The sequence below is a fragment of the Stigmatopora argus genome, chromosome 3 (genome assembly GCF_051989625.1).
Source record: "Stigmatopora argus isolate UIUO_Sarg chromosome 3, RoL_Sarg_1.0, whole genome shotgun sequence".
NCBI classification, from domain to species: Eukaryota; Metazoa; Chordata; class Actinopteri; order Syngnathiformes; family Syngnathidae; genus Stigmatopora; species Stigmatopora argus.
This window is the reverse complement of record NC_135389.1, coordinates 18977023-18998751: the sequence shown is the minus strand read 5'-3', so window position 1 is coordinate 18998751 and position 21729 is coordinate 18977023. Positions and strand designations below refer to the sequence as shown.

Sequence of the window (21729 nt, the reverse complement as noted above, 5' to 3'; positions counted from 1 at the left end):
CTGCAATTTTTTCATCCATTTTTTGTGTTTTTAGGTCAAAAAGCATTTTGGAAAATCTAAAAATAAATATATAAATATTTTCCATTTTCCACTTTGATATTGAACATAATTTAAAAAAATATTTAGTTTCCTTTTGAAATAAAAAAACATGATTAAAAGAAATTTTCCAATATTAAGAAAAAAAGCTCAATTAAACATTGCATTAGATCTATAAAAACGGTCTATTTAGGGCTTTTGATCCAGTTCTTTTAATCCAATTTAAAAATATAAATCTAAATATTAGATCTAAAATGGTCAGGCCCACATGAAATAGCGTTGACGTTAATGCGGCCCGCGAACCAACCCGAGTTTGACACCTTCCGATCCTAAGGGCTAATGAACGATGGGACGTGTAGCGTCGTCAATGGCGGCAAGTAAGCGGACTTTTTGGGCCGAAAATAAAGTTGGCATGAATGCGTCCGTGAACCAAAGTCAGTTGGACAGCGCAATTGAAGCTACAGCTGCTCCTCTATTGTCACTCATTCAGCCATGGCATTTTTTTTCCGCCGCTATTTTTAAAAGTCGGATTCATTCGCAGACCGATGACAGCTAGATTGACAAGTGCCAGAATGTCGTTTAAAAAAACCTGTCGGGCATTCAAGTCAGAGAAAAGTCGGGCTGAAAATATTCAGCCATTTGCTGTCATTGGCCGTCGATGAGTCAACGTGAACGATTATTTTGGTCGTCGCTTTTTGTTTTTAGATGAGTCAACTTGAGGTGGCTTTTTTCTCATTTGGAAATTGTAAAACATTTTGGGGGCAGAAAGAAAAAATGTTGGACAATGAACATGATGTCATGGTGTGACTCGTTTTTTTTTCAAAGTAAAAGCAAAGGTTTGCAAGGATCTCGTTTTTTTCAAAGTAAAAGCAAAGGTTTGCTAGGATCTCGTTTTTTTCAAAATAAAAGCAAAGGTTTGCAAGGATCTCGTTTTTTTTTCAAAGTAATAGCAAATGTTTGCAAGGATCTCGTTTTTTTTCAAAGTAAAAGCAAAGGTTTGCAAGGATCTCGTTTTTTTCAAAGTAAAAGCCAAGGTTTGCAAGGATCTCGTTTTTTTTTTCAAAGTAAAAGCCAAGGTTTGCAAGGATCACTGGGTTTTTTTCAAAGTAAAAGCCAAGGTTTGCAAAGATCTCATGTTTTTTTTCAAAGTAAAAGCCAAGGTTTGCAAGGATCTCGTTTTTTTCAAAGTAAAAGCCAAGGTTTGCAACATCACGTTTTTTTCAAAATAAAAGCAAAGGTTTGCAAGGATCTCGTTTTTTTTCAAAGTAATAGCAAATGTTTGCAAGGATCTCGTTTTTTTTCAAAGTAAAAGCAAAGGTTTGCAAGGATCTCGTTTTTTTCAAAGTAAAAGCCAAGGTTTGCAAGGATCTCGTTTTTTTTTTCAAAGTAAAAGCCAAGGTTTGCAAGGATCACTGGGTTTTTTTCAAAGTAAAAGCCAAGGGTTGCAAAGATCTCATAGTTTTTTTTCAAAGTAAAAGCCAAGGTTTGCAAGGATCTCGTTTTTTTCAAAGTAAAAGCCAAGCTTTGCAAGATCACGTTTTTTTCTAAATAAAAGCAAATGTTTGCAAGGATCTCATTTTTTCAAAGTAAAAGCCAAGGTTTGCAAGGATCTCGTTTTTTTTTTCAAAGTAAAAGCCAAGGTTTGCAAGGATCACTGGGTTTTTTTCAAAGTAAAAGCCAAGGTTTGCAAAGATCTCATGGTTTTTTTTCAAAGTAAAAGCCAAGGTTTGCAAGGATCTCGTTTTTTTCAAAGTAAAAGCCAAGCTTTGCAAGATCACGTTTTTTTTTTCTAAATAAAAGCAAATGTTTGCAAGGATCTCATTTTTTCAAAGTAAAAGCAAAGGTTTGCAAGGATCTCAGGTTTTTTTTCAAAGTAAAAGCCAAGGTTTGCAAGGATCTCGTTTTTATTTGTTAGAAAAAGACAATCATTCGCTGTGTGTGCGTGGGTGGGTGGCTTCGTCTCTCTGCGGAGGCGATGAGTGAAAATCAGGCCCGAGGGCTTTTGAGAGGGGTGACGGGGGGGTGACGGAGCAGAGACGGGAGGGGGTGCACGTCAGTGCCAGATTGCCACCATTGCTTAGCAACCTCAGGCACACTGAAAAGTGATCTTCAAGAAGGACTTAACACCTAAAGAATCACAGAATGCAAAAGTCCTTGTCGTTCATTTTGCCTCCCGCGTATACCCGCGAGGCTGCCGGGGGTGCTGGAGCCTATCCGAAACCGAACATTAATCGAACGTTAAACACTAACGGCGCCCCCGATCCCTTCCGAAAGATCTGTCTCCAAGAACATCTGCGTGGGAACATCTGGCAGGAAATTTCGTTTAATTCAGCGTCACGCGCTCCCGCTTTGGAGAGATGAACCTTGCTAGGATTTATGTTCTCCGAGCGGCGAGTGGTTCTCATTACATGAGAAAACTTCCAAATGAAAATGATTGGCTCCTAGTGACAGCGATCGACCTTCAAATGGATTGGACGTCCACCGTCCCAGATTTAAGACATGAATGAGGTTCATTAATTACAGTAATCCCTCGAATTTCGCAGTTAATGCAGACCAGACATGGTCGCGACAATCGAAAAACCACCAAGTATGATTACTATCATACAACATGTATTCGTGCCTATACACATAGCTGTCAAATTATACTGTTTTCCCCGTATTTTATACGTTATTTTGATCATTTCAAATTGCATACGCCATATAACAACTTTTTTATGGGATTTTTTTTAAAGTCCGTTTTTTTTTGTAAAACCGATCTCGTCTTCCCCATTTCAGCTCTAAAATGTCATCGTCGACTGCTAATCTTGTCATTCGCGCATTCCCCTTTTTCACTATATAAATATAGCGCGTCAGCAAGCAATGTACACAGACAGTCAACCGCTCAGCGTCATACATTGACATCTGTAGAATTTTGAATTTAGAGCATTCTGATTGGGCACCCCTTCCACATTTGGGGATTTTTTTTAGACTTTTAAGTGAGTCAATATGTGCTGCGTTGTGTTTGTACGTTGTTTTAATCACTTAATAAGGGGAATTGCAATCATTAATAAGTGGAGCAATTGGCCGAGGTTGCCAGATATGTATAGAAAAATCCAAGTACTGGTCTAGTCCAATGCCATCGTAACAGAGAAGAAAGCGATTTTGGCGAGCAGGTGGTCGCTTGAGTGGCATCCAATGGTTTGTCCAAGGCATTATCCATGGCTGTCTCCCTCCCTCACCCCCTACCTCCATTCTTTCCTCCTGCCAACACTTTCCATTGTCCCTTGTCCAGAAGCGCAAGCCTGCCCCTGTCCTTTTAAAAAAAAAATAAAAAATATTTAGGTACTCTAGACAAGATGTTCAGATATCATGATTCAAATGGAGCCTAAGAAAAGTGAGTCCGTTTTGCATAGGAGTGTCAAACTGCGGTTGGCGGGCCTCGTTCATGCCGACTAGATCTCATGTGGGGCGGACTAGTTTACTTTTGGCCCAAAAAGTTCACTTATTTGCCTTCAATGGCACTTAAAGATGAGCATCCACGGCTAGTTTAAGTGTGTTGAACATCTATTGTTGTCAATGGCGGGCGATGGGTTCATTTTGGGTCACTTCGTTTTTATTTTAGTCACTTTTGGTATATTTTTAATCATTCCCTATTGCGTTTGAGGGACGTTCCGGGATGCTTTTTCTTTGTTTACTGGTCCCTGCTGATTTTGGGGCATTTCCAGGTGCTCTTTTCACTCATTAGCTGTCGTTGAAGGCGCCATTTTGGGGCAAATGAATCAATGTGATTGCGGATAGGAAGTAGAGCAAAGTGTACTTGATCACACAACTCACAAAAAAGAAAGCATTTAATGACGTACGAATGAGCTACAAAGTGTGTGTCAGCCAGAACAATCGATCTGATCTCCTAGCGGGGGACCACTTCCGGCCCACGGACCGCAGGTTGGACACTACAGTTTTTGCAAATAGTGAAATCACAATCAAAGCAGTGGAAAGAAAAGAGTCTTGGCTTCTTTTCTTGACACCTTGCGACTTGTTTGAGTAAGCGCCACGGCAACATCTGGCACGTATTTGAGCATCCAAGCTTTGGCTTTCAATTCAAAGTCTTTTTTCTTTAAGTAAAGCCACGCCAAAGTCGGCGAGACTGAAACGTGCTCTGGCGAGAATCCTCGTCTTGCTTTTGTGACCTCTGGCACTATTGTAATGGTTTATTTTTTTCATCGCCGTCTCCCTCGCTTCACATGCCTGGCTCGCATGTTAGAGTATCTGGGTTTGAATCCTAGTGCTAATTATTTTAAAGTTCCTTAGATTGGATTTCACTGAGCCGAAAGTCGTAGTCTTTAAATAAGTAAAATGTTAAAAAATTGAAAAAATGTGCTGTCAATGGCAGTGAAAAATGATCCCACGATGTCAGCCACACTTTTTCAAAAGGGGAATTTTAAGATGATTAATGTCTCATCTCATCTCATTTTCTGAACCGCTTTATCCTCATTAGGGCCGCGGGGGGTGCTGGAGCCAATCCCAGCTGTCTCCGGGCCAGAGGCGGGCGACACCCTGAATCGGTGGCCAGCCAATCGCAGGGCACAAGGAGACAAACAACCATTCATGCTCACACTCATACCTAGGGCCAATTTAGAGTGTCCAATCAGCCTACTATCCATGTTTTTGGGATGTGGGAGGAAACCGGAGTACCCGGAAGAAACCCACGCAGGCCCGGGCCAAACTCCACACAACCTGGATTTGAACCCAAAACCCCAGAACTGTGAGGCCGACGCGCTAACCACCACCTAGTTTATTAATGTCCCCCCCCCCCCCAAAAATACGGAAATTCAGCAGTTTCAAGATTTTGTCAGATTTTGACCCCCAAGTTCAAAGCGATGAGTCTTTAATTGTGTAGCACCATCTAGCGGCCAACCTGGAAACTACAACAATGTAGGCTTCACTCAAGCTTCCTTTGCAGGCTGTAAATTCCTCCACGATATGAGTACGACAACAACAACATATCCGACCTGTGAAAACTGAACAACTTTTTTCCAGCAGTCGCGCCCTCCCGACACCATGCGCAATGACAACACACACACACACACACACACACACACACACACACATTGGCGCAGAGCAAATTGCTTCTCTGGTTCCCCAACACGCCCCGCCCCGCCCCGCCCTGCCCTGCCACCGTTTCTCAGCCACCTGCAAAACAAAAGTGAGCTGGAAATTTCAGTACAAATTAGCCCGTGTCTGCCAAATCCCCCCCCGGGAGCTCCGGGAAATCAAAGCCCTGCAACAACACACCCGCTCTGGGCCTCGGTCTCGCTCGGTCTCGCTCAGTCTCGCTCGCCAGCGTACATTATGCTTTCATCTTGTCTCTGTTTGGCCGCCGTAGACGTCCCATCCATTTCAAGTGGGAGGTTGGCAGCGAACTTTCTTCCCCATTTCAATTAAATTCAATGCTTTTTATTGTCTTTATAATGAGATTTAAAGCTTCAACACATAGTGCAAATGTAACAACAACATACAAACACAAATAAATGATAAAAAATAACAATAATAAATTATCAATAAATAAGTAGTCAACAGCATAAATAAGTAGGGAAGTGCACAAATAACAACAACAAATGAACAGATAAATAATCAATAAATAATAATAATAACAATATTTAAATAAGTAATGAATAAGTAGTCAACAGCATAAGTAGGGAAGTCCACAAATCACATAACAATAATATATTATCAATGAATAAGTAATACATTAATAAATAGTAAACATAATTAGTCATCAACAACATAAATATGTAGGGAAGTGCACAAAACACAACAACAAACAAATGAACAGATAATCAATAAAAAAGTAAGAAATTATTAGAAGTATAAGTACTAGTCAACAACATAAGTAGGGAAGTACACAAATAATAACAACAACAAACAAACCAAGCAACACATAAATAATAAATAAATAATACATAAATAATCAATACATAATACATAAATAATCAATACATAAATAATCAATAAATAAATAATAAATACATAATAAATAATTAATTAATTAATAATCAATATATAATCAATAAATAATTGATGAATACTTGATGAATAATCGATGAATATTCGATGAATATTCGATAAATATTTGATAAATATTCGATATTCGATAAATATTCGATAAGTATTTGATATTCGATAAATATTCGATAAATATTCGATATTCAATAAATATTCGATAAATATTTGATAAATATTCGATAAATATTCGATAAATATTCGATAAATATTCGATAAATATTTGATAAATATTCAATGAATATTCAATAAATATACAATAAATATTCAATAAATATTCAATAAATATTCAATAAATATTTAATAAATATTCAATAAATATTCAATAAATATTCAATAAATATAACAATCAATTAGTAGTCAACATAGATAAGTAGTAGTCAATATCAATAAGTGGTCACATAAATAAGTAGGACGTCCATGAGTGATAAACTAATTGGTGGGAGGGTGCAGCTTGGCCAGAGGAAGAATTCATTGTTTTTACTGCACAGGGCTGCCATTGACGGCGCTACACGTCCGATCCGTTTGAAATGGGAGAGAGAAAAAAATCAAAGGCAATCACATTTCTGAGTAGTGAATAACGTTGTTAGCGGACAAAGAGGTCGCCGTGCCTCCCTAAGACCGCCCCCAAACGAGCGCGGCGTAACGTAGCATAGCGCTGGCTGGCCGGGCGAGTGTCGAAAGCCGCTCGGAAAAAGGATTAACGCTGTTTACGTTGGCCAAGTGGAGCTCTGCCAGCTGTTCGATTGCGCAAAGGGCTTCCAGCCGAGCCGCAAGGCACCTCGTCAATCTATTCACTCCTTCGCCAGGTCTGCGTCTAGGCGGGCCCCCTCGGTCCACCCTCACGTTTGGAAAATATTGCTGGTGAGGCAGGGTGGGGACCTTGAATGGATCGTGAAACTGAATACAGTAGTGCACGGGTGTCAAACGTGCAAAATGTGAGCCAATGAGTTGAGGGAGGAACCTTAAAAAGGGCGCAAAAGCAACAGGAAGTCACCTGGAAATTCGTAGCCACCCACAAATGAACAAGAAGCAATTGGAAATAATCCAAAACTACTGCACAATTTTCTTTGAGTTGATTTATAATTATTTGTTCTTAGTTTCTCATCAAACTTTTAAAAATTGCCTCCCAAAACTGCGACTTATAGTGCGCGAAATACGCTACGTAGATGTCGACCTGCCATTGCGTCAATACTAGAATCCACATTATGACGTCATTCCAAATATTCCCGGAAGGATTAATAATAATTATTAATAATAAAAAGCAACAATAGCAGCTGATATAACAACTCTGATTTTGGATTCAGTCTGTAACGTCTCGGTTTGTTTTTACGGAATGAAACAGCCGGAGTTCCTCTCACTGGATTGGACCGTTTTACCTAATTAGGTGTGGTTATTAATGAACATTTGCTTAATATTGCACGAAGATTGCAAGGATAAATTGACCTACAAATGGCTGACTGCCGTTTTGAAGGCCACTCAATGGTCAAGAACATTTTTCTGTGGTTCTGCTGCCACCTATCGGTCAAGGTGGTTACTGCATTGACGTAAGGGTGAAAAGTTGATCAGAAAATCAATTTGTTAGGTGTTACATCTAATTTTTGAAACAAACGTGTTTTAAAATTGGAGTTAAAATATTGAAATGGTCACTAAAATAATGCTCAAGCCAGTTGAACGTGTATTTTTTAACAAACACTAGAGGCCGCTCTAATCCAGAATATTATATTGACCTATTTGCATCGTTTGTGTGTATAATTTATGGCAGCAGGTCAAGTAGGATATCAAAAGTAGTAGTCAAAATTCCATCTTTTCTTTTTTCCTCTGAAAAGCTGGACAAATCAGAATGAACGCAAAATTGGAAAAAAAACCATAAACTTCAAAAATAGTTTTATAAATAAATAAATAGGACAACCCCAGAAAATGCTAAAATATATTAATTTAAAAAAATCACCATCATTTATAGTGTACTTTATTATAGGGCAGTTATTACCTGCCATGGAAAATGTGAAAAACACTGAAATAATTTTTGTATTTTTCTCCTGAAAAAAAAACTTTAAAATCTTTAACAATGAGAACAACTGCAAAATTGTGGTAAAAAAATGCAAAAAGGTGTAAAGAATCCTGCAATCCTTTAATTCGTCTCTTATTTTCAAGTGTTAATCCAAAATGATTGACCTTATGACCTCCCCGCTTTATTTTTATCTTGACCATTATTGCTTGGAAGTAAAGAAAATTGCAAAAAGCCGATTTGTCAGCTGCCATTGCGCAGGCAGGTTGCGTAACATCACGCTGTCTTTTCACTAAAAGAGGAACGACAGTGAAAAACAAGCCTTAAATCTTGTCTTTTGTCAACACTGACTAACTTTTTCCAACTTTGCGCCGATGGCCTTGAAATAGCGTCTTTTTATGGAAAGACTGACATGTTGATAAATTCAACTGTGATCTTAAACGGGGGTGCCAAACTCGGTTTGGATAGCGGCTCACATTCATGCCAAGTACCAGACTTGTTTATTTTTGGCCCAAAAGGTTGACATACTTGATGGCGATAGACGTCCAATCCGTTTTGACTGGTTTTTGGAGCAACGTTTTGGACGCCTGCTGCCGTCAATGGCAGATAATGAGACCACTGTAACGAGTAAAATGTAAGGTTTTGCAGAATTTTTTTTCCACCCTTTATTGTGGTTTTTAGCAGTTTTGCACATTTTCTCCTGCACTTTTGCAGTTTTGCAGTTTTGATTTTTATAGGTTTTTTTTACAATTTATTTTTCAGGATAAAAAAACAAATATTTTGTTGTGTTTTTCACATTTTCCACGGCAGCTAATTAGTGCCTTTTAGTATGTACAGTATGAAGCAAGGTGTTTTTTTGTGGGTTTTGTGTTTATTATTTTTTTAAACTAGTTTTGAAGTTTGTTTTTGTTTTTTTGTTTTTTTGCCTGCAGTTTTCACCGTTTTGTATCAATTCTGATTTGTGCAGATTTCCAGAGGTTTTTTTTTTCCCTTTCATTGCATTTTTGCCAGTTTTCTATTGTTTGAACGTTCATTCGGACCTCCCAGCCAAAATGAATTGGACGTCTAGCGCCGTCAATGGCCATGAAAGATGAGCATTCACAGGCAGTTTAAGTAAATTGGAAATCATTTTGCGTCACTTCCATTTTTGAGTACTAAAAGGTATGCATGAGTTCCAAATTCAGGCAGAGCAACCCCGTGGGCCGGATCGGAACCCTAAGCCGAACCAACCTCTGTCCCGTGGACCGCATGTTTGACACGCCTTTATATTCTTAAAGAGTACACGTGGTAGAAATGCGTGGGCTTTGTTTGGGTTTCTTGGGGTTATAAATGCTAGCGGATCGGTCCAAGTGGAGAACTGGTTCCTCGTAAGGCGCCCCCTTCAGAGTAAAAGGTGTGTATTTCTGTTTGTGTTGATTTTAATATCCTTAGTTTAGTTTTTAGCGATATTTCATCAGTTTCATTCAGTTTCTTCATTTTGGATGTATAGTCCTTAGAAAAAGGGTCACTATATCAAAAAAAGTTCCTTTTTTTATTTGAAATTCCATTTTGAGACCATGTAATACTTTTAAAGTTAAGCTGAAATTTTAAGTCGTATTTTGAGTCATATTTTTCACCCAAAAAAATCAACTTTACCCTTTGAATGAACAGATATGAAATGTTTTGACTCTTATAATATATATTTTTTGGCGCGCTCCTTTGTATTTTTCAGCGTTTACTTTATAAATAGTCCTCCAAAATAGTTTCGAAATAACCGACACACACACACACACACACACACACACACACACACACACACACACACACGAGGCAACAACAGTGTGTGTGCACTACTGGGATTTACAGTACATAGAACAATGTCACAATATATTGTGTTTAATATTAAAAGAAGCGTGGGTGGGAATCAAGAGACCTGCGCAGACCTGCGCTTTTGGGCGTCCCAATGAGAGCAAGGGAAAAGGTCACAGGTGCTTTATGGTCCGCCCCCCTCCAGGGCCGCCACAAAAGCTTTGGCCTGACTTGCTGGGAGTGGGCGGGGCAAGTGGCTCCATCAATCGGGACTCACAAAAGACACCTGGATCCCACGCTGGCCTTCATCAGTTGCCATTTTCTAATGCGCTTCGGCTTGTTTTGACCTGTTTTCCTTCATCGAGAGTAAATCAACGCGTCTTTGACTACCGATGACGGCGATAGGCGTCCAATCTATTTTGACTGGGAAGCGACCATTTGCTGGACAAATAGATTGGACGTCTATCGCCCTCATGGGCAGGCAAGGATTTAAAGTCAACTCAGTTGTATTTAACGTTCATATGTTGCTACTTGTTTTATTACTTTTCTGGTCAAAATGGATTGGACATTTATGCTCGTCAATGGCATTTAAAGAGTTAACCAACAAACAAACAAAATTGCTATAAAAAGAAAAAAATGCTAAACTTAATCCCGACAAACAAAGCAAAACATCTATGTTTATGCTAAATGCTAACATTTAGCATTAAAATTCTCAATCTAGATCAAGGGTCGCTTTAACGTCAACTCGATTTCACGTGGGCCGGACCATTTTAGATATAATATTTAGATTTTTTTATATATAAATGGATTAAAAGAACTGGATTAAAAGCCCTGAATATTCCGTTTTTTATAGATCTAAAACAATGTTTATTTTAGCTTTTTTTATATTTTTTTAGATTTTACAAAATGATTTTTGAACTAAAAACACAGAAAAAATGGATTAAAAAATTACAATTATTGATTTAAAAGGGAAAAATCAGGAAATTTAATATACATCTATACTCTTCATTTTAATTTGATCCTAAAACAGATTACCCCAACAGTCGGCACTCATGATTTACTTTCCCGGACCACACAAAATGATGTGGCGGGCCAGATTTGGTCCCCGGGCCGCCACTTTGACACATGTGATCTAGATCATTCACTAGCAAACCTCTCCCTATCAAAAGAGATTGGACATCTATTCTCGGCTTTCTTACCAAAAACATGCTACACTGAACTCAAACAAACAAGGCCAAACATAACTGACATGCTAACATTTAGCATCCAAATTCTCAATCAAAAAATTCAAATAAAAACATCTTGGGCGTCTATTCCCGTCAATGGCAGCCAATGAATCAACCAACAAACTAAACTAAAAAAATTAAACAGTTATTTTGAAAACAACACTTTCCTTTACAATAACATGCTAACGCTAATGCTAACAAACAAGGCAAAACATTTATGACGTGCTAACGTTTAGCCACAGAACTCTCAAATATCTCCTTCAATTCATATATAATGATATTTCACACTTCTTGAACTAAGCACACCATATATTTAACACATCTTTGGCATTTTTTATGACGTAGTTTTCAGAAAGCGGCTTAAATATGGCGTGTTTATCATGCAAATACGGTATGCCGCAATCTGAGCATCCTGTTTGCACAACACGCTCATTTGTTACGTCACATCTTTTGTGAGCATACACAAAAGATTTGATGCTAAAGTTCACTCCTTCCGGCAAAAATACACTATCTTAAACCCATTGAGGCTAAAAATCAAAAGTGATATGTCAACAAGTGTTTATGTGAGCTTCCCGGCAGCCAAAAAGTTGGCTGCGACCAGTCTCGATTTACGGGAGCTCCTCTCCGCCCCCGGTCGGGATCCCAATTAGCTTTTAATCCGCTAACGTTCCCGTCCGGTCCATTTTAGCATTTTACCATCTGTCATGGGAGTGGAAATGTGATAAGATGTTGACAATTCCCATCCAGACGACAACATGTTCCCCAACAGTGTTTATAATAATAACAACTGTCGAGAGTTTTGCTAACTTTATCACGAGCAAATGATGTTATTTTTAGGTTTGGGTCCTCCAAATTCAGTCAATGTTATATATCGTTTTTCCACGCAAAGATATTATGAGTCTTTCTCTGTGTCATTTTTTATTTCTACACGTTATTAAGTAATATGCGTTGAAAATAACTTGAAAACATAACTATTAGCTCATTGATAATGCTTGGTCCCTGCCAACCTTCCCAGTACAGATAGATTTGTTGCCAGATCTGGCCCGCAACATCATTTTGTGCGGACCATGAAAGTTAATCGTGTTGTACGATTAAATTCAAATGAAAATTATGGCTGAATAAAGAACATTAACTGTTTTATTTTCCGTTTTTGAAAAATGATTAAATGACTGAATACACTTTTCTCCCAAATCAAAAATTCAGTTTTTTCTGTTATTTTTTAATAAAAAAATATATATATATATTTTTTGTTTTCCACTTTTATTAATGTCATTTTTTCAGTATTTTTTTTAAATTAAATAAAAATATTTTTATATATACATACATAGTATACATACATTTGATAAAACTGCATATTTTCCATTAATTGTAGCAGGCATACAAAACAGGCCCCGCATGAAACAGTAAAGTAATCCCTCGATTATCGCGTCTTCAATTCTCGCGAATTCACTACTTTGCGTTTTTTTTTTCTGCTATTAATTATATAAAAAATAAATTAATTTCATAAAAGGTGAAAATCCACACTGAAACTTTTAAGCGGAAGCCATTTTTGCTATTATGACTCAGCACTGAAGAAAAAAAAATCACAATGGGATTGACCCTACTTCACAATGTTTCGATTATCGCAGCCATGTCTGGTCTACATTAACCGCAATATTCGAGGGATTACTGTAAATTTGGACAAAAATGAGTCTGACAACCCCAGTCTAATTAAACACTATTTACGAGCCACTAGCCATTCAAAAACACTTCATAAAAAAGCCATTTAAAATCCTACGTAAATGCTGATGTAAAATGTAGATAAACGGAGGACTGTCATAAGCTTTAGCGTCATTCTGTAAACAAAGAGCAAAAGGTTTTTTTATGTGTGTGGTTGTGTGTGTGTGTTATTGCCACAGCGACTCTTAAGTGGTGTGTGTGAAAGCACACTGCTTTGCTGGGAAGTTTCCCTGAGAAAGAACTGACCGTTTTGGACCGGCACATCCCCCTTGGGAGTAGAATCCCCCCCCCCCCCCCCCAACCCCCACCTCTGCCATCCATCAAAGTATTTTCGTGGTAGCTTTCAGTGGTTCGTGCTAGCACTCCTTCCATTTTTAAAGACTAATTTTACTTGAAAAGTAGCATCACCGTGTGATTCCCGCGTAAGCCCCGAGTCTATTCAGGGTGCCCCTTTCTATTTTTGGAATACCAGCTAACGTGACCTCAGGCAGTGTTTTGGACACGGACCCCCTGCCGGGAGAAGAGTCCCCCCCACCTGCCGCTTTGAGGAAACTTGATTGTAAACATGCTGACGGATTGGCATTCACGTGACCAGCGCTTTGGCATTGTCACTCAGTCAAAACAGTGTCCGATGGGTTGCATTTTGCATGAAATATTTTACAAACCGTTAGGCAATTAGCCGCAAAAAAATGAGTTTGATACCCCTGCGAGAAACGGAAAAAACAAATAAACTCGCTGCCAAACACGAATTTTCTGATGATTCTAACCAGGGGCCGTTTTTGCTATAGGCAATATGGGTGACTTCCCTTGGCGCCATCTCTTTAGGGGCGCACGAGATCCTCTTGTTTTTTCAAATTAAAATACAGGCAGTTAAGATTATTATTCCACATTTACACATCAAGTTAGCAACGTAACCCGTCTAGCATCAGTAATCACTGCATCCAGTCTAGAATGATGCAATAAAACATATTTTCTTACTAGGACTAATTTATGAGAATGGATTTGTTGAGTTGCAAATCAGAAGGCCAGAAAAGCCAAGTTTTTGTTTCATCCAGAACACAGTTTAATGTTTAAAGTGTAAAAAGGGCTAAAGACATCCACTGCACTGAATTCAGATTAGATTAGATTAGATTAGATTAGAAAACTTTATTCATCCTGTATTCGGGAAATTTAGTTGTCACAATAGCAAGAGGGTGAGAATACAGACACAGCAAAAGACATTTTAGACATAAATAAATAGGTAATAAATCAGTTAATAAATAAATACATAAATAAATATGTAATTAAATAAATATACAATTACATAAATAAATATATAATTAAATAAATAAATATTTAAGAAAAGAAATAAGCGTGTTACTTAAATATATTTTCAAGTTTATATTTATAAATATATATTTATATAAATTTATAATGTAAATATATTTACATAGTTGTAATTATATATTATAAGTCAATTTTTAAGCTATATTTTTACTTCAAATTCTTCTATTTTTATGGTTCATGATTTGTGCGATTGAAACTGGTCTTTCATATGTTGGTACATTTGTACTTTGTACAGATTCCACCCGAAATCCGCTAGCCAGATACGCTAACCGCTAGCTAGCTCCTCGTGCTTTGACTTAATGAATAAACCTTGCAACAAGATGGCACAGATTTGTGACTTCCCAACTCTGGTCCTCTCCACCTCCTCTTGACATTTGAGTTACCTTGGCGACCGAGGCGTCCCCCGCGTAGCGAGGACATTGTGATCCGCCGCGGGGAATGCGTGCTCCTCACCTCGCGCCCTCTAAAACCTGCATGAAATCTTTGCCCTCTTTTCCCAAGCCTCCAGAAAGAAGTCATCAACATGTTTGCGCTGAAGGATTTTGTTGACTGACTTTAGCTCGTCGCGCTGCGCCGTCCAGGCCGAAACGGCGTCCCGTGTAAACGTGTCCTTGCGCTGTAATTCTACACTAGAGACACACACATGCGTGCACATAGCGCCAAGTGGAGTCCATAAAGAGCATCTATCACTCGCACTTTTAAAGCCTTGGCGTGCTCTTGTTTCATAACCGTGTCGCGGCTAGCGTAGTGTAACTCGATACCGAGTGAAAAGCCTCAAGTGGTCACTTTGTGAAATAGTAAAATGGCAGGAACATGTCAAATAAACATGTCGGATTTACACTGCTACATACCTGTCAACCTCTGCCGATAACTGCCCTTATAAATGATTATGATTCCCCTTACAAACCCCCAAAAAACCTTACAAACACCGTCGTACGGTGTTTGTAAGGTTTTTTGGGGGTTTGTAAGGGGAATCATAATCATTTATAAGGGCAGTTATCGGCAGAGGTTGACAGGTATGCGTGCTAGCTTGATTGACAAGGTTCATTTTGCTGCTAGCAAGGTGCGCTATGCTATGTTAGCAAACTTAAAACAGCAAATAATAAGCAAGTCTTTTAAAGTGACCCTGAATTGAGTTTTACAGTCTAAAAATAACATTGTATTTTTTTTGTTAAGTTTTAAATCAAAGATTTTTGGGATATGAAAAGCTTGTTATCTTCGTTTGCTCCCATCTTGATTATTTTTACCTTTAAAAAAATTGTTTTTTTTTGTTCTGAAGGTGGTTGAAACAAATCTTCCCAAGAAACTAGACGTCATTTGAACGATTTATATGACTGTCAAGGGAATATTAACATAAAATAACCTTTTGTCTCATAAAAAAAACACCTGCGACATCAATAATTGACGCAGTAAATGCAAATAACAAACATTAAATCAATAATAAATACAGTACAGTTCATACAGAACAAATACTGAAAAAAATCTCTCAACAACACAACTTGTAAGGATCATTGCGTATTATCCGCACTATAAGGCGCAACTAAAAACCAATTTTCTTGAAAACAATCACTATTGAACTCTTTTTGAAGCACTTTGCACTATTTGTTAAGCTAGTATGGTTGCATTTGTAATGTGTATTTTAACGTTGAAATTTGCTGAAGGACATTCAAGGGATGACATCATGGCGGAGGAGTTTTGGGGAATGACGTGACATTGTGAGTAACGCAAGCGTTGTTGTATCTTGTCTCAGACACAAACACACATGTGCATTAGTTGTAAAGTATACGATGCACACTATAGTCAGCCTTCATCTATTTTTAAATCCACCCAAAGTCGTGGCAGCTGCCAAATCATGTGACATCACATGACGTTTTATACCTTCTTCATGATTTATAATGTTAGATAATAAGCAATGGATCCATTTGGCTCACTGAAAAAAGTGACTTTTTTTTTAAACAAGACTCCCTAATTCAAGTATTTATTCTGTATTAACTGTACTGTATTTATTATTGATTTTATGTTTGTTATTTGCATTTACTGCGTCAATTATTTGATGGTTTTTTTTGAGAGAGACAAGGTCATTTTATTTTAATATTCACTTGACAGTCATATAAATCGTTCAAATGATTTCTATTTTCTTGGGAGGTTTTTTTTCAACCACCAGTTTCAGAACAAAAAAATATTATTTTTTCAAGGGAAAAATAATCAAGAAGAAAACAAGCTTTTCACATGTCACTTTCGAAACTTCCACTTTCAACAGCCTCAAACTTCTCCTCATTCTACTTCACGTCGTTTTTTTCCGGGTTGGCAAAAGTACTCGCACCCTCAGCCGCCTCGTAATTGATGACTTCCCACCGCTGTTATTTTGAGGGTCGTGACCGAATCCTCCATAGTGGAACCGTGACCAGTCCGTCAAGGGAGGTGGAGTAGCTTGCGCCGGACAAACGGCAAATAAGGAGTGCCCGGAAAAAAAAGAGGCGGGCAGACACGTTATAAAAGCGAGCGCTGGAGCCGAAGCCTCCAAGATTTCAGCAGAGAAGGAAAACAAGCCGCAGCCTCAGCGACCTCAACTTTATCCGACCTTCTCGGATTCTCCGCCTCAGAGGAAGAAAAAAAACCCACACTTTTACGAAAAATCCAAGTTGAGCCAATTTTGGCGGCTCACCCATGGCTGCCGTGCGTCCGATGCCGACGGAGGCGTCGGGCTTCCACGTCCTCCCGGCGCACCTGATGGCCTCGGCCATGGAGGAGTTCCCGCAGCAGCTGCCGGTTCCCAAGGGCCCCTCCAAGGGCAAGTGCCGCGCCCGGCGACCCCGCGAGGCCCGCTTCAAAACCCAACCGGTGACCTTCGCCGAGATCGCCGAGGTGGTGGACGAGGAGGGCTCCTCGCCTCTGGAGGAGGAGCGCGCCCGACGCTCCTTTCTGCAATCCTTGGAGAACCTGAGGAGGAGCACGCAGACCCTCCACGGCTCGCCGGCGGCGCCGCACCAGTGCGCCCGCTCGCCCACGCAAGACTCCAGTGACTCCGACTCCACCCAGTGATGGAGCGAGCGCGCCCAAAACCAACCAAACTGCTTTTAATACCCACTAACATATCGACGTACGGCGTTAAGATCACATCCCCTGCCTTTCGCCGCTTGCTAGCGCTTGCTAGCTAGCTCAATGCGTTTTTCCTGTTTTTTTTCCCCGATGTGTTTGGCTCCCTCTAGTGGTGCGCAAAAGGATCGCTCAATTAAGCGTTTTAAATGCGCATTTTCTTTTTTTTAACTCATCTGCTGCCGTTTGAATTTGAACGCTAGCAACGAATGAGCACTTTTTTTGCGCCATTGACGGAGATAGACGTCCAATGATTTCAGATATGTTTAGTTTGTTATGTTTTCCATTGTATTCCTTTTCTACTGTCAACGTGAAAAAAATGACTTTTTAGAAAAAATGATTTTTCTACTTCAGAAAAATTAAGAAAACGCGAGTAGATGCCGACTAACGTTGTAAATAGCACGACCTAGTGGCCGGGTCGTCACCGAAGCTTTCCGAGGCGCTCGCGTTCTTGTGAGTGAAGAAAAAGATTCCTTTGTAAAGAACAAAAATGAGTTTATTCTATTTATTTTTTTCATTTGCTTATAACCAAATGTGGGATTTTACTGCGCTTTCGAGTCGTTCTTTCGACTCGACTTTTACAGAAAGCTGTAACCGTTCCATTGTGCTTTTGTTTTGAATCTACTTTATATTAAATACCATGTTCGGTATAAGTATTTTAATAAATATTTGCAAATATATTTTAGAAATGTGTTTCCTAATGTTTTTTATTGAAATGAAATCCTTTCTGTCATGTGTAGGGGAGAAACATTTACAGTAATCCCTCAATTAGCGCGTCTTCACTTATTGCGAATTCATTACTTTGCGATTTTTTTCCCGCTATTATTATTATTTTTTAAATTAGTTTTTTATCCAAAATCATAAAAAAATTAAATTCCACGCTGTAGCACTGAAGAAAAAAAACGTTAGAATAGGGATGACCATACTTGGCGATTTTTCGATTATCGGGGTCTAAATTAACCGCAATAATATCCAATTTTATTACCACCATTTTAAAATTTTCCAATAATCCATGCATTGAATACAAAAACATACCTTTAATAATACTGCTACCACACCAAAAAAAGTTCACTATCACGTTTTTACATGTTTTATATTTAAAAACGACAGGCAAAACAACCCCACGGGCCGGAACGGACCCCTGGCGGGCCAATGCCAGCCTACGGGCCATATGTTTGACACCACTGTACTAGATACTACGTATTTTTTGGTGTTTTGCAGCAATACACGTCATCTAAAAAAGAAAAAAGTAAATGCATGATGGGGGTAGCTGTCAAATTGAAATGTGAGAGTATAGTGTGTGTTTGTGTGCGCATGCAAGGTTGTTTTTAACGTCAACAGGAGTGACGTGATCCATTTTTAAACGTCATTTCAGAGTTTTCTGCTGGCATAACAAGAAGCCCACATGAAATGACACTTTCAAGTTTATAGGGGACATATTATGAAACTTTTTTCAATCAGTTCATCATTTGCTATTTGTTGTGTTGCTCCTTTTTTACTGCATTTTGGTGCCTGGTTAGAACAAACAATGACTGTTAGTTACCTCAATAAATTGTGTGTGCATAGGCTTGTGTGATTGTGTGTGTGTGTGTGTGTGTGTGAGCCTACTCAAGATTCTTTTCCCACTGATTAGAAAGTAGTTAATCCTCTTAGGGCACATGAGTGTAAATTTGGAGTTAAATGGGGACTGTTACGGGACGGTGTTTATAAGATTATTATTGCCTTACATCACAGTACATTTTATAACATTTTGCCATTTTATGTCAAATTGCATTACATTCTTTTCCGCTGTTATGCACTAAATTATGTATGTTTTACAACATTTTTGTTTAGATTAACCATATTGCATATGTCGTATGGCATTAAATCGATCAAAGGTAAATATATTTGTTGTCCATATAATCAATGTCACATTGATCTGAAATTGGTGATTTACTTTCCATGAGTTACCGTATTTTCACGACTATACGGCGTATCGTATTTTTAGCCGCAGTGTCAATAACGAGTGCTATTTCTGTATTTTACACACAAAGGACGCACCGTTTTTATAGACGAAGCCAGGCATGGCAAAACATACACCAGCTTAAACATACATGCTACACCCACACGCTAAAAACACGTTTTTAAAAAGGCAAGGGAAGCAAAACTGAGTTCGATTGTACTTTATTTAGCCATTTTACAATGTACTCACGTCATCATCACCCACAAATCCATCAAAGTCCTCATTTTCTGTGTCCGAATTGAACAATTGTCCAAATGATTCATCGAAAACGCTGAGTTTTATACGTTCGTCCAGGCGGCCACAATCCATTCGCAAATAGTAGCTAGCTAGTAGCTAGCGTAAATATTCCAACGCTGCTTTCCATGCTTCGTAAAGCTGTGTTGATGTCGATGTATACAGGCCACAATCCATTGGGTGTATTGACAAAAGAACTACATATCCCAGCAGTCACTGCGCAGTACTTTTTCTACGGGGAAAATAGTAGAGTCGGAGGCTGCTTGCCGTAGTTGTGAGAGCTGTAGAGGATGGTGTACCCTATCGACTGATTGATTTTATTTTATCGTGATAACAACTTTAGCATTGGTCCATATATAAAGCGCACTGGATTATAAGGCGCCCTGTCTATTTTGGAGAAAATTTAAGACTTTTATGTGCGCCTTATAGTCGTGAAAATACGGTACTTCACTTTATCTTGCTTTATGTTACCTATTGGACATCTATTACCGTCAATGGCCACTAACGAGAACCTCTGTGATGACATCTGCACGCCATCCCCGCGTCATTAGTGACACTCGGTACAATTTGTCCTAACATGACGCTCCACTAACAGTTTGAAGGTCTGCAAAACATTAAATTGACATCGCTGTAAATACTAAAAGTGGCTTTTACTGCTTTTACAGAGTTTCCGACCAGCGAGTCAGCGAAAACCGACGTTTTAGAAGACAAGCAAACACATCACCAGCCAATTGTGATGCATCTTGTCAAGTGAAAAACTGAGGAAAAACAGGAAAGTGTCGCGTTCCATTTTCCGATGTATTGTTTGTGCAAGGGACAGTCTGGTCTAGCCGGAGACTTATTTTTGTCCGGTTATCATAATACACGTCACCTCCCTTCATTTTCATCTCAATACCGAGTAAGATGCGTCATGTAAAGAATAATCCCTCTGAGTGCAATGTTTGCTTTGAAAGGAGAACAAGAAGGGGTACACTTAGTTCCTTGTATTTGTATTTTAATGACTTCATTATTCATATTTATACACTTGGCTGATTAGTGGTTATCAAGATGTGCATAAAAGCTCAAAAGCAGGAACCTAATATGGCGGCTTGGGTGAGATTGTTTTTATGTTCCCACTTGCATCGGCTATTTAAATATGATATAATAATACAAATCAAGGAGCATTGATTTTACCAATGCCTTTCAATTATACGATAGTTGAGAAAATTGTACGATGACCAATTCCAATTAAATTTAAAAAAAACCATCTAATTAGCGTATTTGTAGAGAAATCCTGCTATCTTTACGCTATATAATGTTTCTCCATGTATTTTACGACTTCCTGTTTTTTGTTTTGTCTTGTTTTTTTCAAATGGCAAAATTCTGGCAACCACGGTTGCCATTATTTTACCTTCAATGTAAGTTTTGTTGTTGTTGTTATTTTACGATGTACATTAGCTAGAAGCTAGCACAATATAGATAATACAACTGTTGATAAAGTCAAAATACTGTGTGAGTAGGTTCAAATCTACAAATATTCCCCCAAATTAAGGTTGTAACAGATAGTAAAATATCAAATTAGTCATTCCCTGATTAGCATAACATATCCATTGAAGCTAATCGCTCAAAGGAAGTTAGCAACCTAACGCTACATCGTCTCCTTGCGATTGAGCACCTTTACCTAATAGTTTTTTGAGAAATTATCCTATATAAAATATAATGTAAGGCAAAAATGAGCTTCAGACTGTTCATTACTACATTAAAAGTGAACATTTTCCCAATTTTCTGGAGCCCCTTTCCATGCAGCAATGGACTGTTTAGTAGCAACTTCACACCACAACAAATTTCCAGTGACCGACTTTTCATCACAAATGTTTTTGCAGACTGAATACGTTTACAGTAATGCTGAGTTTGTGTGCGGGGGTTTTATTTGTTTGTTTTTTTGCTGTTTTTCAGGCAACTGTGACCTAGATCTTGCAGAGCCAAACATGCAGGGTCCTTCCATCTACATGTTTCCATCCTTAGCTCTCCATCTCCCTCTGCTGCTGAAGAAAAAGGGGATTACGGGTGCAAAACAGTAGTTGACCCACTTTAGGCCAGTTTCTGTTGCTTTCACATTTAATGCAGGTATTCATTCATCTGTAGTATACTATTATATTTCAAGTTGAACGCAGCTTTACTTACCCTTTGCCTCTTATTTATTTATTTAAACAGATTATTAGTTGAGAGTCTCTCCCAGTCAAAATGGATTGGACGTCAAGCACTGTCGGCGGCAT

General features: G+C 38.6%; 2 protein-coding genes across 2 annotated transcripts in view; both read left to right on the top strand.

Annotated features, from left to right (window-relative positions):
* The window catches only part of chd2 (chromodomain helicase DNA binding protein 2), a 106939-nt gene extending 85374 nt beyond the window's left edge, over positions 1-21565 (top strand). Inside the window, exon 42 of the transcript XR_013299629.1 lies at positions 20140-21565. The gene's annotated coding sequence lies outside the window, so the exon portion shown is untranslated. The remainder of the gene's footprint in view (positions 1-20139) is intronic.
* On the top strand, positions 16650-17931 carry c3h11orf96 (chromosome 3 C11orf96 homolog). Its single transcript, XM_077596612.1, has one exon. The coding sequence runs from the start codon at positions 16810-16812 to the stop codon at positions 17182-17184; it is 375 nt and encodes a 124-aa protein (XP_077452738.1). The 5' UTR covers positions 16650-16809; the 3' UTR covers positions 17185-17931.
* Positions 21566-21729: the final 164 nt, after the last annotated feature.